This window comes from Oncorhynchus masou, chromosome 32, assembly GCF_036934945.1.
Source record: "Oncorhynchus masou masou isolate Uvic2021 chromosome 32, UVic_Omas_1.1, whole genome shotgun sequence".
Classification (NCBI taxonomy): Eukaryota; Metazoa; Chordata; class Actinopteri; order Salmoniformes; family Salmonidae; genus Oncorhynchus; species Oncorhynchus masou.
In genome coordinates this window covers 2,581,709-2,601,071 of record NC_088243.1, presented here as the reverse complement: position 1 = coordinate 2,601,071, position 19,363 = coordinate 2,581,709, and the positions used below count along the sequence as shown (strand labels likewise).

Below are 19,363 nucleotides of genomic sequence, written 5' to 3'. Positions count from 1 at the left end.
TGAAAGGGGTGTAGGGGGTAAAACATATGTCATCATTAAATCAATGTATACTGCCAATACATGCAGCATTAAAACTGTCAAGAAAATAACATAATTATTTAACCAGAGGCGGGGCCTTCGTCAGGGTTGCAATCTGAGCCCTGAACTCTTCAATATTTATGTCAACAAATTTGCTACAATTCTAGAAAAATCCTCAGCCCCTGGTGTTAGTCTCCACAATTCAGAAGTTAAATGCCTTCTTTTGGCATGTGACCCTATGCCTGCTGTCACCCACAGCACATGGCCTACAGCAGAGCCTGGACCTGCTAGAGCAGTACTGCCAGACCTGGGCCCTGGCAGTAAACACCCACAGCACATGGCTTATAGCAGAGCCTGGACCTGCTAGACCAGTACTGCCAGACCTGGGCCCTGGCAGTAAACACCCACAGCACATGGCCTATAGCAGAGCCTGGACCTGCTAGACCAGTACTGCCAGACCTGGGCCCTGGCAGTAAACACCCACAGCACATGGCCTACAGCAGAGCCTGGACCTGCTAGAGCAGTACTGCCAGACCTGGGCCCTGGCAGTAAACCCCAAAAATACTAAAATAATGCATTTTCAGGGAAGATCCAGATCTCAGGGAATTAGACCAAAGTTCTCAATTGGTACAAACTATATAGAGTACTGCACACACTCCAGTTATTTAGGTTTAAATATATGGTGTACTGTACACACTACAAGTTCTTAGGTTTAAATATATAGAGTACTGTACACACTACAAGTACTTAGGTTTAAATATGTAGAGTACTGTACACACAACAATTACTTAGGTTTAAATATATAGAGTATGTACACATTACAAGTACTTAGGTTTAAATATATAGAGTATGTACACACTACAAGTACTTAGGTTTAAATATATAGAGTACTGTACACACTACAATTACTTAGGTTTAAATATGTAGAGTACTGTACACACTACAATTACTTAGGTTTAAATATATAGAGTACTGTACACACTACAAGTACTTAGATTTAAATATGTAGAGTACTGCACACACAAAAATGACTAAGGTTTAAATATATAGAGTACTGCACACACTAAAATGACTAAGGTTTAAATATATAGAGTACTGCACACACTAAAATGACTAAGGTTTAAATATATAGAGTACTGTACACACTAAAATGACTAAGGTTTAAATATATAGAGTACTGTACACACTAAAATGACTAAGGTTTAAATATATAGAGTACTCTACACACTAAAATGACTAAGGTTTAAATATATAGAGTACTGTACACACTAAAATGACTAAGGTTTAAATATATAGAGTACTCTACACACTAAAATGACTAAGGTTTAAATATATAGAGTACTGCACACACTAAAATGACTAAGGTTTAAATATATAGAGTACTGCACACACTAAAATGACTAAGGTTTAAATATATAGAGTACTGCACACACTACAATGACTAAGGTTTAAATATGTAGAGTACTGTACACACTACAATTACTTAGGTTTAAATATATAGAGTATGTACACACTACAAGTACTTAGGTTTAAATATATAGAGTATGTACACACTACAAGTACTTAGGTTTAAATATATAGAGTACTGTACACACTACAATTACTTAGGTTTAAATATGTAGAGTACTGTACACATTACAATTACTTAGGTTTAAATATATAGAGTATGTACACACTACAAGTACTTAGATTTAAATATGTAGAGTACCTCACACACTAAAATGACTAAGGTTTAAATATATAGAGTACTGCACACACTAAAATGACTAAGGTTTAAATATATAGAGTACTGTACACACTAAAATGACTAAGGTTTAAATATATAGAGTACTGTACACACTAAAATGACTAAGGTTTAAATATATAGAGTACTGTACACACTAAAATGACTAAGGTTTAAATGTATAGAGTACTGTACACACTAAAATGACTAAGGTTTAAATATATAGAGTACTGTACACACTAAAATGACTAATGTTTAAATGTATAGAGTACTGTACACACTAAAATGACTAAGGTTTAAATGTATAGAGTACTGTACACACTAAAATGACTAAGGTTTAAATATATAGAGTACTGTACACACTAAAATGACTAAGGTTTAAATATATAGAGTACTGTACACACTAAAATGACTAAGGTTTAAATATATAGAGTACTCTACACACTAAAATGACTAAGGTTTAAATATATAGAGTACTGTACACACTAAAATGACTAAGGTTTAAATATATAGAGTACTGTACACCCTAAAATGACTAAGGTTTAAATATATAGAGTACTGTACACACTAAAATGACTAAGGTTTAAATATATAGAGTACTGTACACACTAAAATGACTAAGGTTTAAATATATAGAGTACTGCACACACTAAAATGACTAAGGTTTAAATATATAGAGTACTGTACACCCTAAAATGACTAAGGTTTAAATATATAGAGTACTGTACACACTAAAATGACTAAGGTTTAAATATATAGAGTACTGTACACACTAAAATGACTAAGGTTTAAATATATAGAGTACTGCACACACTAAAATGACTAAGGTTTAAATATATAGAGTACTGCACACACTAAAATGACTAAGGTTTAAATATGTAGAGTACTGTACACACTACAATTACTTAGGTTTAAATATATAGAGTATGTACACACTACAAGTACTTAGGTTTAAATATATAGAGTATGTACACACTACAAGTACTTAGGTTTAAATATATAGAGTACTGTACACACTACAATTACTTAGGTTTAAATATGTAGAGTACTGTACACACTACAATTACTTAGGTTTAAATATATAGAGTATGTACACACTACAAGTACTTAGATTTAAATATGTAGAGTACCTCACACACTAAAATGACTAAGGTTTAAATATATAGAGTACTGTACACACTAAAATGACTAAGGTTTAAATATATAGAGTACTGTACACACTAAAATGACTAAGGTTTAAATATATAGAGTACTGTACACACTAAAATGACTAAGGTTTAAATATATAGAGTACTGTACACACTAAAATGACTAAGGTTTAAATATATAGAGTACTGCACACACTAAAATGACTAAGGTTTAAATTTATAGAGTACTGTACACACTAAAATGACTAAGGTTTAAATATATAGAGTACTGTACACACTAAAATGACTAAGGTTTAAATATATAGAGTACTGCACACACTAAAATGACTAAGGTTTAAATTTATAGAGTACTGTACACACTAAAATGACTAAGGTTTAAATATATAGAGTACTGTACACACTAAAATGACTAAGGTTTAAATGTATAGAGTACTCTACACACTAAAATGACTAAGGTTTAAATATATAGAGTACTGTACACACTAAAATGACTAAGGTTTAAATATATAGAGTACTGTACACACTAAAATGACTAAGGTTTAAATATATAGAGTACTGTACACACTAAAATGACTAAGGTTTAAATATATAGAGTACTGTACACACTAAAATGACTAAGGTTTAAATATATAGAGTACTGTACACACTAAAATGACTAAGGTTTAAATATATAGAGTACTGTACACACTAAAATGACTAAGGTTTAAATATATAGAGTACTGTACACACTAAAATGACTAAGGTTTAAATGTATAGAGTACTGTACACACTAAAATGACTAAGGTTTAAATGTATAGAGTACTGTACACACTAAAATGACTAAGGTTTAAATATATAGAGTACTGTACACACTAAAATGACTAAGGTTTAAATATATAGAGTACTGTACACACTAAAATGACTAAGGTTTAAATATATAGAGTACTGTACACACTAAAATGACTAAGGTTTAAATGTATAGAGTACTGTACACACTAAAATTACTGAGGTTTAAATATATAGAGTACCGCACACACTAAAATGACTAAGGTTTAAATATAAGCTCTACTGGGCACCTAAATGAGGAAGTTAATGAACTGAGAGAGAACAAACGCAGGGCATTCTACACCATTAACAAATGAATTCAAATTGAAATACCTATAAAAATGCACTTTATAGCAGCAAGGTGTGGGAACCTCTTGCAAAACAAGATTTTACCCAATGAGACAAACACCCCATTGAAACCCTGCATGCAGAGTTCTGTAAGATTCTCCTACATGTCCAGAGGAAAACTACAAACAATGCATGCAAAGTTCTGTAAGATTCTCCTACATGTCCAGAGGAAAACTACAAACAATGCATGCAAAGTTCTGTAAGATTCTCCTACATGTCGAGAGGAAAACTACAAACGATGAATGCAGGGCAGAATTAGGCCAATATCCACCAATAATACAAACTCCAAAGAGAGCAATTAAGCTTTGGAATCATCTAACATACAGTGAACCCCTCTCATATCATTACCAAGCCCGACAATGCCAAGAGCTGAGCAAAGAAAAGAGTTTCCTCATCCAGCTGGTCCTGGGGCTGAGTTCACAAACCTGTTCTACTAACACACTGAAGCCTCAGGACCAGAACATCCAATCAATCAGAAAACAAGTTACAACAACAGTCAAAACTAAACTACATTACCTATTGGGAAACACAAGCACAAGCAAAACGCAGTGCTATCTGGCCCTAAATTCACCGTAAACCTTGGCAAAGTATTTGACCATGGTTACTGTTCAAAACCTTAGAAAAACCTTGACAACGTACAGGCTCAATGAGCACAGCCTTGCCATTGAGAAGGGTAGACACAGGAAAACCTGGCAGTGTCTGGCAGACCAATCAACCTGCACATGTCCTCTATGCTTATTGTTATTGTTCAATCTATGGTTATTTTGACACTTGGTTATTGTTGCTACTGTTGTCCTGTTAATATTGTAAATATCCAAAATAAGCTTTGGCAATACTTACATTATTACGTCATGCCGAGAGAGAGAGAGAGAGAGAGAGAGAGAGAGAGAGAGAGAGAGAGAGAGAGAGAGAGAGAGAGAGAGAGAGAGAGAGAGAGAGAGAGAGAGAGAGAGAGAGAGAGAAAGGAGTGTATTTACCTGTTGGCAGTACTGTGGGTAATCTGGCTGTAGAGACGGAGAGAGGGTATAGGAGGAGGGACAGCCAGAGAGAACACCACATAGCAACTATTCCTCTGGTCTCCACAGTGATGTGCTGAGCTACTAGACCTGTCTCCGACTCAGGCATCGTACCGGTGCATCATGGGTATCCAACAGAATCACTGCCTCCGTCACCATAGAAACAACCCCAGATATACCTCTCACTGTCCTGAAACACAGAGACACAACAGACAGACAGTCAATCATTTAGTTACTCAGTCAAACATACAGACAGCCAGTCAAACAGTCAGTCAGCCAGACATACAGACATCAGTCAGTCAGTCACAATCCCTCATTTTCCTAAAACACATTATTTGCAGTCAGTGTCAGTCACTCAGTCATTCAGTTAGTCATTCAGGCAGTCAGTCACTCAGTCACTCAGTCAGACAGTATTGGCTAGCAGAGTAGAACACCTGTTTAGGAGAGGTGCTGGCTAGCAGAGTAGAACACCTGTTTAGGAGAGGTGTTGGCTAGCAGAGTAGAACACCTGTTTAGGAGAGGTGTTGGCTAGCAGAGTAGAACACCTGTTTAGGAGAGGTGTGGGCTAGCAGAGTAGAACACCTGTTTAGGAGAGGGAGTAGAACACCTGTTTAGGAGAGGTGTTGGCTAGCAGAGTAGAACACCTGTTTAGGAGAGGTGCTGGCTAGCAGAGTAGAACACCTGTTTAGGAGAGGTGTTGGCTAGCAGAGTAGAACACCTGTTTAGGAGAGGTGTTGGCTAGCAGAGTAGAACACCTGTTTAGGAGAGGTGTTGGCTAGCAGAGTAGAACACCTGTTTAGGAGAGGTGTGGGCTAGCAGAGTAGAACACCTGTTTAGGAGAGGTATTGGCTAGCAGAGTAGAACACCTGTTTAGGAGAGGTGTTGGCTAGCAGAGTAGAACACCTGTTTAGGAGAGGTGCCGGCTAGCAGAGTAGAACACCTGTTTAGGAGAGGTGCTGGCTAGCAGAGTAGAACACCTGTTTAGGAGAGGTGTTGGCTAGCAGAGTAGAACACCTGTTTAGGAGAGGTGTGGGCTAGCAGAGTAGAACACCTGTTTAGGAGAGGTGCTGGCTAGCAGAGTAGAACACCTGTTTAGGAGAGGTATTGGCTAGCAGAGTAGAACACCTGTTTAGGAGAGGTGTGGGCTAGCAGAGTAGAACACCTGTTTAGGAGAGGTGATAATGGGCCTCTGTACCTATGTAGATATTCCATAAAAAATCTAACACTTCCAGCTACAATAGTCACTTACAACATTAACAATGTCTACACTGTACTTCTGATCAATTTGATGTTATTTTAATTTGCTTTTCTTTCAAAGACAAGAATGTTTCTAAGTGACCCCACACACTGTTAAACACCTGCTATCCACCTGTTATTCACCTGTTATACACCTGCTATTCACCTGCTATTCACCTGTTATTCACCTGCTATACACCTGCTATTCACCTGTTATTCACCTGCTATTCACCTGTTATACACCTGCTATACACCTGTTATTCACCTGTTATACACCTGCTATTCACCTGTTATTCACCTGCTATACACCTGCTATTCACCTGTTATTCACCTGCTATTCACCTGTTATACACCTGCTATACACCTGCTATTCACCTGTTATTCACCTGCTATTCACCTGTTAAACACCTGCTATTCACCTGTTATTCACCTGCTATACACCTGCTATTCACCTGTTATACACCTGCTATTCACCTGTTATACACCTGCTATACACCTGCTATTCACCTGTTATTCACCTGCTATTCACCTGTTAAACACCTGCTATTCACCTGTTATTCACCTGCTATTCACCTGTTATACACCTGCTATTCACCTGTTATTCACCTGCTATTCACCTGCTATTCACCTGTTATTCACCTGCTATACACCTGCTACTCACCTGTTATTCACCTGCTATTCACCTGTTATACACCTGCTATACACCTGTTATTCACCTGTTATACACCTGCTATTCACCTGTTATTCACCTGCTATACACCTGCTATTCACCTGTTATTCACCTGCTATTCACCTGTTATACACCTGCTATACACCTGCTATTCACCCGTTATTCACCTGTTAAACACCTGCTATCCACCTGTTATTCACCTGTTATTCACCTGTTATTCACCTGTTATTCACCTGTTATACACCTGCTATTCACCTGCTATACACCTGTTATTCACCTGTTATACACCTGCTATACACCTGTTATTCACCTGTTATACACCTGCTATTCACCTGTTATTCACCTGTTATACACCTGCTATTCACCTGTTATTCACCTGTTATACACCTGCTATTCACCTGCTATACACCTGTTATTCACCTGTTATACACCTGCTATACACCTGTTATTCACCTGTTATACACCTGCTATACACCTGTTATTCACCTGTTATACACCTGCTATTCACCTGTTATTCACCTGTTATACACCTGCTATTCACCTGTTATTCACCTGTTATACACCTGCTATTCACCTGTTATTCACCTGTTATACACCTGCTATTCACCTGCTATACACCTGTTATTCACCTGTTATACACCTGCTATACACCTGTTATTCACCTGCTATTCACCTGCTATACACCTGTTATTCACCTGTTATACACCTGCTATACACCTGTTATTCACCTGCTATTCACCTGTTATTCACCTGTTATACACCTGCTATTCACCTGTTATTCACCTGTTATACACCTGCTATTCACCTGCTATACACCTGTTATTCACCTGTTATACACCTGCTATACACCTGTTATTCACCTGTTATACACCTGCTATACACCTGTTATTCACCTGTTATACACCTGCTATTCACCTGTTATTCACCTGTTATACACCTGCTATTCACCTGTTATTCACCTGTTATACACCTGCTATTCACCTGCTATACACCTGTTATTCACCTGTTATACACCTGCTATACACCTGTTATTCACCTGTTATACACCTGCTATACACCTGTTATTCACCTGTTATACACCTGCTATTCACCTGTTATTCACCTGCTATACACCTGCTATTCACCTGTTATTCACCTGCTATTCACCTGTTATACACCTGCTATACACCTGCTATTCACCCGTTATTCACCTGTTAAACACCTGCTATCCACCTGTTATTCACCTGTTATTCACCTGTTATTCACCTGTTATTCACCTGTTATACACCTGTTATTCACCCGTTATTCACCTGTTATACACCTGCTATTTACCTGTTATACACCTGTTATTCACCTGTTATACACCTGTTATTCACCTGCTATTCACCTGCTATACACCTGCTATTCACCTGTTATTCACCTGCTATTCACCTGTTATACACCTGCTATACACCTGTTATTCACCTGTTATACACCTGCTATTCACCTGCTATTCACCTGCTATACACCTGCTATTCACCTGTTATTCACCTGCTATTCACCTGTTATACACCTGCTATACACCTGCTATTCACCTGTTAAACACCTGCTATCCACCTGTTATTCACCTGTTATACACCTGCTATTCACCTGTTAGTCACCTGTTATTCACCTGTTATTCACCTGTTATTCACCTGTTATTCACCTGTTATTCACCTGTTATTCACCTGTTATTCACCTGTTATTCACCTGTTATTCACCTGTTATACACCTGTTATTCACCTGTTATACACCTGCTATTTACCTGTTATTCACCTGTTATTCACCTGTTATTCACCTGTTATACACCTGTTATTCACCTGTTATACACCTGTTATTCACCTGTTATACACCTGCTATTCACCTGTTATACACCTGCTATTTACCTGTTATTCACCTGTTATTCACCTGTTATTCACCTGTTATACACCTGTTATTCACCTGTTATACACCTGCTATTCACCTGTTATACACCTGCTATTCACCTGCTATACACCTGTTATTCACCTGTTATACACCTGCTATTTACCTGCTATACACCTGTTATACACCTGCTATTTACCTGTTATTCACCTGCTATACACCTGCTATTCACCTGCTATACACCTGCTATTTACCTGTTATTCACCTGCTATTTACCTGCTATTCACCTGCTATACACCTGCTATTTACCTGTTATTCACCTGCTATACACCTGCTATTTACCTGTTATTCACCTGTTATTCACCTGTTATTCACCTGTTATACACCTGTTATTCACCTGTTATACACCTGCTATTTACCTGTTATTCACCTGTTATTCACCTGTTATTCACCTGTTATTCACCTGTTATTCACCTGTTATTCACCTGCTATTTACCTGTTATTCACCTGTTATTCACCTGTTATACACCTGTTATTCACCTGTTATACACCTGCTATTTACCTGTTATTCACCTGTTATTCACCTGTTATTCACCTGTTATACACCTGTTATTCACCTGTTATACACCTGCTATTTACCTGTTATTCACCTGTTATTCACCTGTTATTCACCTGTTATACACCTGCTATTCACCTGCTATACACCTGCTATTCACCTGCTATACACCTGCTATACACCTGCTATTTACCTGCTATACACCTGCTGTTCATCTGCTATCCACCTCCTGTTCACCTGCTATTCACCTTCTTTTCACCTGCTATACACCTGATATACACCTGCTATACACTGAGTCATCTGTTTGGAGGAGGGGATTGTAAATGCACATAGCAATTGTTTTAGATGATTTTTCCTTGTGCTCCCTGGAGTCTAATGTGAAACCCGCCACCTGGAAGCAAACTGAAAATGATATCAACCTGGAACTCAGACGTAGCAGGATAAACCTGGAGCCTGGTGTACGGTTCACAACGACTGGACCGCTGTCATACAGTTCCATGATTAGTGACTTTTAGGGTTTATAGGACTATTGTTCAACCCCTATTGTACACTTTCTTCCACCTTACAATATTTCATGGATGGCACTTGAACATGACAACTTTCAGGATGAATCAAACCACTGATCAATACTTTCCTCACCTCAAAATGTGCCTCAATAATCTCCAAGATCAGAGTATTTTTAAATCTACCAGTTGGTGCTGAAACAGAGACAAAGATGCATAGATATGTTTCTTTCATTGATCCCTATTTTCTGACCCCGTTCTCTCCATGTTTTCCAGTGATTCTGTCCACAAAATGATAATTAAAGGTGCACCGTATTTAAAGGGATGGCTATGTACTGGAAACTCCATTGAATGAAAACTCCACAAGAAGTTCTGTTGGCCAGCAAAGGTTTTCAGCAGTTGAATTATATTTACTCAGTCCGCCTGCAAAGCCTGTTACACACCTTCAAGGTAAGTCTGGAAAACAGGTGTAATTTTCTAAGTCAGAATTCGGCCCCCACTGAACATTGCCGACCCAATTGCGTTGACCCAACCAGAGAGTCACGCAAGAGCTGTCTACCTGAATCCCTGCCATCCCCAGGTACACCCACATCCAACACTGACAGCACATTCAGTTAATGCACATGAGGTCAGGTTACCAGACAACTGGAGACTTGATAAGTAATAGTAGGTTTGTTTAGTCGGCTCTGTAAAATAAAGATGAAGCTCGGCCCTTACGGAACTGACATGGCCTGACGTCAGTCTATGTAGTTGGCTCTATACACGCCTTTGGTCTGTCTGTCTGTCTGTCTGTCTGTCTGTCTGTGTCTGTCTGTGTCTGTCTGACTGTCTGTCTGACTGTCTGTCTGACTGTCTGTCTGACTGTCTGACTGTCTTACTGTCTGTCTGCTGTCAGGTATCTCAAATCAAATTAAATTAAATTGTATTAATCACATGCGCTTACAGTGAAATGCTTATATACGAGCCCCTAACCAACAATGCAGTTAAAAAAAATATATGCAGGAGTTTTATGGCTTGGGGATAAAAGCTGTTTAGAAGCCTCTTAGACCTAGACTTGGCGCTCCAGTAGTGCTAGCCATGTGGTAGAAGAGAGTTTTTAGGGCCTTCCTCTGACAGACACCGCCTGGTATAGAGGTCCTGGATGTCAGAAAGCTTGGCCCCAATGATGCACTGGGCCGTACGCACTACCCTCTGTAGCGCCCTGCGGTCGGAGGCCGAGCAGTTGCCATACTAGGCAGTGATGTAACCAGTCAGGATGCTCTCGATGGTGCAGCTGTAGAACCTTTTGAGGATCTGAGGACCCATGCTAAATCTTTTCAGTCTCCTGAGGGGGATTAGGTTTTGTCGCGCCCTCTTCACGACAGTCTTGGTGTGCTTGGACCATATTAGTCTGTTGGTGATGTGGACACCAAGGAACTTGAAGCTCTCAACCAGCTCCACTACAGTGTCGTCGATGAGAATGGGGGTGTGCTCGGTCCTCTTTTTCCAATAGTCCACACTCCTTTGACTTGATCACGTTGAGAGAGGTTGTTGTCCTGGCATCAGGCCGTGCAGTCATGAGTTAACAGGGAGTACAGGAGGGGACTGAGCACGCACCTCTGAGGGGCCCCTGTGTTGCAGATCAGCGTGGCAGATGTGCTGTTACCTACCCTTACCACCTGGGGGCAAAGTCCAGGAAGTCCAGGATCCAGTTGCAGAGGGAGGAGTTGGTCGGTGCATGCTCGCAGTACATGTCCTGGTAATCCGTCTGGCCCTGCGGCCTTGTGAAAGTTGATCCCTTTAAAGGTCTTACTCGCATTGGCTACGGAGAGCGTGATCACACAGTCTTCCGGAACAGCTGGTGCTCTCATGCATGTATCAGTGTATTTGCCTGGAAGCGAGCATAGAAGTAGTTCAGCTTGCCTGGTAGGCTCGTGTCACTGGGGAGCACTCGGCTTTGCTTCCTTTTGTAGTCTGTAATGGTTTGCAAGGTCTGCCACATCCGAGGAGCGTCAGAGCCGGTGTAGTACGATTCGATCTTAGTCCTGTATTGACTCTTTGCCTGTTTATGATTCATCAGAGGGCAAAGCAGGATTTCGTATAATCTTCCGGGTTAGGGTACCACTCCTTGAAAGCCTCCTTTAGCTCAGTGCGGATGCTGCCTGTAATCCATGGCTTCTGGTTGAGGTATGTACGTATGGTCACTGTGGGTACGACGTCATCGATGCACTTATTGATGAAGCCAGTGACTGAAGTGGTGTACTCCTCAATGCCATCGGAGGAGTCCTGGAACATGCTCCAGTTTGTGCTTGCAAAACAGTCCTGTAGCTTAGCATCTGCTTCCTCTGACCACTTTTATTTATCTCGTCACTGGTGCTTCCTGCTTTAGTTGTTGCTTGTAAGTAGGAATCAGGAGGATAGAATTATGGTCAGATTTGCCAAATGGAGGGTGAGGGAGAGCATTGTATGTGTCTCTGTGTGTGGAGTCTTGGTGGTCCAGAGTGCTTTTTCCTCTGGTTGCACATTTAACATGCTGATAGAAATTTGGTCAAACTGATTTAAGTTTCCCTTCATTACAGTCCACAGCTACTCGGATGCCACCTCTGGGTGAGCGGTTTCTTGTTTGCTTATGGTGGAATACAGCTCATTCAATGCTGTCTTAGTGCCAACCTCTGACTGTGGTGGTATGTAAACAACTACGAAGAATACAGATAAACTCTCTCGGTAGGTAGTGTGGTCTACAGCTTATCATGAGATACTCTACCTCAGGCGAGCAATAGCTCGAGACATCCTTAGATATGGTGCGCCAGCTGTTGTTCACAAAAATACATAGACCGCCACCCCTCGTCTTACCAGACGCCGCTGTTCTATCCTGCCGGTACAGCGTATAACCAGCCAGCTTTATGTTGATGTTGTCGTCGTTCAGCCACGACTCCGTGAAGCATAAGATGTTACAGTTTTTAATGTCCCGTTGGTAGTTTAATCTCACGCGGAACTCGCCGTTTTCATTCTCCGAAGATTGCATGTTTACTAGCAGAATGGATGGAAGTTTATTAGATAGCCTACGAATTCTCACAAGGCAACCTAACCTTCGTGCCCTCTTTCTCCAACTCCTCTTCACACAGATCACGGGAATCGGGATCGTAGGGCTCGTCAGAGTCATGAATGGAAAAAAGGATTATTCTAGTCCGTGGTGAGTAATCGCAGTCCTGATGTCCACAAGTCATTTTCGGCGAAAAGAAACAGTTACAAACAACGCAAATAAACTAATTAAAAACACAATTGGCTCGTAAAATGTCTGTCTTCAGGTCAGGGAGGAAAGAAAAACACGAGTGTTAAGACAACACAGCCTCTCTCTCACTGGAGTGTCTACAATACACCTCTCTATACCCAGAGCTGTCTGTCTGTCTGTCTGTCTGTCTGTCTGTCTGTCTGTGTGTGGCCTCAGCACCATGCTGACTGTTTTTATAAGTCAGAGAAATTGGAATGTTCAAGAGTGCAGAACTACAAGAGCCCAGAAAAGAACACATATACACGTGCGAACTCGCCACACACTCACAACCCTGAAACTTACACTGTTAGCTTAAATATATATTTAAACAACAGCTTTGGTAGGTACAGACAGACAGACAGACAGACAGACAGACAGACAGACAGACAGCTCTGGGTATAGAGAGGTGTATTGTAGACACTCCAGTGAGAGAGAGGCTGTGTTGTCTTAACACTCGTGTTTTTCTTTCCTCCCTGACCCACTCCTGCCTCAGCACATTCTGCAGCCCTGGCAGGGTTAGGGTAACTCTACTGTACACACACTGACTACAGCTCTGGGTACAGAGAGGTGTATTGTAGACACACTCCAGTGAGAGAGAGGATGTGTTGTCTGCAGCCCTGGCAGGGTTAAGGTAGCTCTAGTATACTGCCCTACAAAAAGGATAAACGCAATGTTGTTTTTTGTAATGCAAAATCTGACTTCAAAGTCTTTTTCTGTCTAGACAGACATGTATTTCTGATCAACTGGCTTGTTCTTGTGTCAAGAAACTAAATACCACATTAATCAGATAATATAACTGCCCATTTTAACAGTTGAAAGATTTTTTACCAACTTCGTAGATTCTTTGTACAGGGCAGTGTACAGCTCAAGTATACTGTCGCCTTGTAGCCCTCTAGCTTCTAGCCCTCTAGCCCTGAGGTCCTCTAGCCCTGTAGTCCTGTAGCGTCTAGCACTGTAGCTTCTAGCACTGTAGCCCTGTAGCTTCTAGCCCTGTAGCTTCTAGCCCTGGAGCACTGTAGCTTCGAGCCCTGTAGCCCTGTAGCTTCTAGCCCTGTAGCTTCTAGCCCTGTAGCCCTGTAGCTTCTAGCCCTGTAGCCCTGTAGCTTCTAGCCCTGAAGCTTCTAGCCCTGTAGCACTGTAGCTTCTAGCCTTCTAGCCCTGTAGCTTCTAGCCCTGTAGCTTCTAGGTCTGTAGCTTCTAATCCTGTAGCCCTGTAGCTTCTAGGCCTGTAGCTTCTAGCCCTGTAGCTTCTAGCCCTGTAGCCCTGTAGCTTCTAGCCCTGTAGCCCTCTAGTCCTGTAGCCCTCTAGTCCTGTAGCCCTTTAGGCCTGTAGCCCTCTAGCCCTCTAGTCCTGTAGCCCGTTAGCCCTCTAGCCCTCTAGCCCTGTAGCCCTCTAGCCCTCTAGCCCTGTAACCTGTAGTCCTGTAGCCCTCTAGCCCTGTAGCCCTCTAGCCCTGTAACCTATAGCATTGTAGCCCTCTAGCCCTGTAGCCCTCTAGCCCTGTAGCCCTCTAGCGCTGTAACCTGTAGCCCTGTAGCCCTCTAGCCCTTTAGCCCACTAGCCCTCTAGCCCTCTAGCCCTGTAGGATGAAAACAGGATGCGTCTTAAATGGCACCCTACTCCCTATAGTGTACTCCCTCCCTCTCTTCCTTTCTCATTCTCTTTCTCCCTCCCTCCCTCCGTCCCTCCCTCCCTCCCTCAGCTAGCTGCACATTACATCACTCTCAGTTAGGAGGGGAATGTTTGTCTGTGGCTTAAATTTAGGAAAAGTAATAAACTGATAGAGAGAGAGAGAGACAGAGAGAGAGAGAGAGAGAGAGAGAGAGAGAGAGAGAGAGAGAAACAGTAGAGAGAGAGAGTAGAGAGACAGAGAGATAGAGAGAGGCAGTTGAGAGAGAGAGAGACAATAGAGAGATAGAGAGAGAATGAGAGAGAGAGACAGTAGAGAGATAGATAGAGAATGAGAGAGAGAGAGACAGAGAGAGAATGAGAGAGAGAGAGAGAGAGAGAGACAGTAGAGAGAGAGAGAGAAAGAGAGAGAGAGAGAGAGAGAGTAGAGAGAGAAACAAACTGATAGTATATCTGTGTATATCTGGGCTGAATTATCGGCTGAAGATGCAGTGTGTAGTATGAACCCTCAGCTTCTAGAACAACACAAACAGAAGCTGAAGAGGCAGATATACTGAGATATCACTGAGACAGAGAGAAGCAGTATGACTGAGACAGACAGAGAGAATCAGTATGACTGGGACAGACAGAGAGAATCAGTATGACTGGGACAGACAGAGAGAAGCAGTATGACTGAGACAGACAGAGAGAAGCAGTATGACTGAGACAGACAGAGAGAATCAGTATGACTGAGACAGACAGAGAGAAGCAGTATGACTGAGACAGACAGAGAGAAGCAGTATGACTGAGACAGACAGAGGGAATCAGTATGACTGAGACAGACAGAGAGACGCAGTATGACAGAGAGAATCAGTATGACTGGGACAGACAGAGAGAATCAGTATGACTGAGACAGACAGAGAGAATCAGTATGACTGGGACAGACAGAGAGACGCAGTATGACTGAGAGAATCAGTATGACTGGGACAGACAGAGAGAATCAGTATGACTGGGACAGACAGAGAGAATCAGTATGACTGGGACAGACAGAGAGACGCAGTATGACAGAGAGAATCAGTATGACTGGGACAGACAGAGAGAATCAGTATGACTGGGACAGACAGAGAGAATCAGTATGACTGGGACAGACAGAGAGACGCAGTATGACTGAGAGAATCAGTATGACTGGGACAGACAGAGAGAATCAGTATGACTGGGACAGACAGAGAGACGCAGTATGACTGAGAGAATCAGTATGACTGGGACAGACAGAGAGAATCAGTATGACTGGGACAGACAGAGAGAATCAGTATGACTGGGACAGACAGAGAGACGCAGTATGACTGAGAGAATCAGTATGACTGGGACAGACAGAGAGAATCAGTATGACTGGGACAGACAGAGAGACGCAGTATGACTGAGAGAATCAGTATGACTGGGACAGACAGAGAGAATCAGTATGACTGAGACAGACGGAGGGAATCAGTATGACTGAGACAGACAGAGAGAATCAGTATGACTGGGACAGACAGAGAGACGCAGTATGACTGAGAGAAGCAGTATGACAGATAGACAGAGAGAAGCAGTATGACTGGGACAGACAGAGAGAATCAGTATGACTGAGACAGACAGAGAGACGCAGTATGACTGAGAGAAGCAGTATGACAGATAGACAGAGAGAAGCAGTATGACTGGGACAGACAGAGAGAATCAGTATGACTGAGAGAAGCAGTATGACAGATAGACAGAGAGAAGCAGTATGACTGAGACAGACAGAGAGAAGCAGTATGACTGAGACAGACAGAGAGAAGCAGTATGACTGGGGCAGGCAGAGAGAAGCAGTATGACTGAGACAGACAGAGAGAAGCAGTATGACTGGGACAAGCAGTATGACAGATAGACAGAGAGAAGCAGTATGACTGGGACAGACAGAGAAAAGCAGTATGACTGGGACAGACAGAGAGAAGCAGTATGACAGACAGACAGAGAGAAGCAGTATGACTGGGACAAGCAGTATGACAGATAGACAGAGAGAAGCAGTATGACTGAGAGAAGCAGTATGACTGGGACAGACAGAGAGAATCAGTATGACTGAGACAGACAGAGAGAAGCAGTATGACTGAGACAGACAGAGGGAATCCGTATGACTGAGACAGACAGAGGGAATCAGTATGACTGAGACAGACAGAGAGACGCAGTATGACTGAGAGAAGCAGTATGACAGATAGACAGAGAGAAGCAGTATGACTGGGACAGACAGAGAGAATCAGTATGACTGAGACAGACAGAGAGACGCAGTATGACTGAGAGAAGCAGTATGACAGATAGACAGAGAGAAGCAGTATGACTGGGACAGACAGAGAGAATCAGTATGACTGAGAGAAGCAGTATGACAGATAGACAGAGAGAAGCAGTATGACTGAGACAGACAGAGAGAAGCAGTATGACTGAGACAGACAGAGAGAAGCAGTATGACTGGGGCAGGCAGAGAGAAGCAGTATGACTGAGACAGACAGAGAGAAGCAGTATGACTGGGACAAGCAGTATGACAGATAGACAGAGAGAAGCAGTATGACTGGGACAGACAGAGAGAAGCAGTATGACAGACAGACAGAGAGAAGCAGTATGACTGGGACAAGCAGTATGACAGATAGACAGAGAGAAGCAGTATGACTGGGACAGACAGAGAGAAGCAGTATGACAGACAGACAGAGAGAAGCAGTATTACTGGGACAGACAGAGAGAAGCAGTATGACTGAGAGAAGCAGTATGACAGAGAGAAGCAGTATTATTGGGACAGACAGAGAGAAGCAGTATGACTGAGAGAATCCGTATGACTGAGACAGACAGAGAGAAGCAGTATGACTGGGACAGACAGAGAGAAGCAGTATGACTGGGACAGGCAGAGAGAAGCAGTATGACTGAGAGAAGCAGTATGACAGACAGACAGAGAAGCGGTATGACTGGGACAGACAGAGAGAAGCAGTATGACTGAGACAGACAGGGAGAAGCAGTATGACTGAGAGAAGCAGTATGACAGACAGACAGACAGACAGACAGACAGAGAGAAGCAGTATGACTGAGAGAAGCAGATTGACTGAGACAGACAGAGAGAAGCAGTATGACTGAGAGAAGCAGATTGACTGAGACAGACAGAGAGAAGCAGTATGACTGAGACAGACAGAGAGAGCAGTATGACTGAGAGAAGCAGTATGACTGAGACAGACAGAGAGAAGCAGTATGACTGAGAGAAGCAGAGAGAAGCAGTATGACTGAGAGAAGCAGTATGACTGAGAGAAGCAGTATGACTGAGACAGACAAAGAGAGCAGTATGACTGAGAGAAGCAGTATGACTGAGAGAAGCAGAGAGAAGCAGTATGACTAAGAGAAGCAGTATGACTGAGACAGACAGAGAGAAGCAGTATGACTGAGACAGACAGAGAGAAGCAGTATGACTGAGAGAAGCAGAGAGAAGCAGTATGACTAAGAGAAGCAGTATGACTGAGACAGACAGAGAGAAGCAGTATGACTGAGACAGACAGAGAGAAGCAGTATGACTGACAGACAGAGAGAAGCAGTATGACTGGGAGAATCAGTATGACAGACAGACAGAGAGAAGCAGTATGACTGAGACAGACAGAGAGAAGCAGTATGACTGAGACAGACAGAGAGAAGCAGTATGACTGAGAGAAGCAGAGAGAAGCAGTATGACTAAGAGAAGCAGTATGACTGAGACAGACAGAGAGAAGCAGTATGACTGAGACAGACAGAGAGAAGCAGTATGACTGACAGACAGAGAGAAGCAGTATGACTGGGAGAATCAGTATGACAGACAGACAGAGAGAAGCAGTATGACTGAGACAGACAGAGAGAAGCAGTATGACTGAGAGAAGCAGATAGACTGAGACAGACAGAGAGAAGCAGTATGACTGAGAGAAGCAGTATGACTGAGACAGACAGAGAGAAGCAGTATGACTGAGAGAAGCAGTATGACTGAGACAGACAGAGAGAAGCAGTATGACTGAGAGAAGCAGATAGACTGAGACAGACAGAGAAGCAGTATGACTGACAGACAGAGAGAAGCAGTATGACTGGGAGAATCAGTATGACAGACAGACAGAGAGAAGCAGTATGACTGGGACAGACAGAGAGAAGTATTACTGGAACAGGCAGAGAGAAGTAGTATGACTGAGAGAAGCAGTATGACTGAGAGAAGCAGTATGACTAGGACAGATAGAGAGAAGCAGTATGACTGGGACAGATAGAGAGAAGCAGTATGACTGAGAGAAGCAGTATGACTAGGAGAAGCAGTATGACTGAGAGAAGCAGTATGACTGAGAGAAGCAGTATGACTGAGAGAAGCAGTATGACTGAGAGAAGCAGTATGACTGAGAGAAGCAGTATGACTAAGAGAAGCAGTATGACTGAGAGAAGCAGTATGACTGAGAGAAGCAGTATGACTGAGAGAAGCAGTATGACTGAGACAGACAGAGAGAAGCAGTATGACTGAGAGAAGCAGTATGACTAGGAGAAGCAGTATGACTGAGAGAAGCAGTATGACTAAGAGAAGCAGTATGACTGGGACAGACAGAGAGAAGCAGTGTGACCGAGAGTAGCAGTAT

General features: G+C 42.2%; 1 protein-coding gene across 6 annotated transcripts in view; it reads right to left on the bottom strand.

The window, feature by feature from the left end:
- Positions 1–19,363, bottom strand: part of fgfr3 (fibroblast growth factor receptor 3) — a 302,812-nt gene that overhangs the window by 272,386 nt on the left and 11,063 nt on the right. For all 6 annotated transcript variants that reach the window (XM_064953089.1, XM_064953090.1, XM_064953091.1 and 3 more), the window contains exon 2: positions 5,019–5,247. In XM_064953089.1, coding sequence (XP_064809161.1) covers positions 5,019–5,166 — 148 coding nt within the window. In that variant the 5' untranslated portion in view covers positions 5,167–5,247. The remainder of the gene's footprint in view (positions 1–5,018; positions 5,248–19,363) is intronic.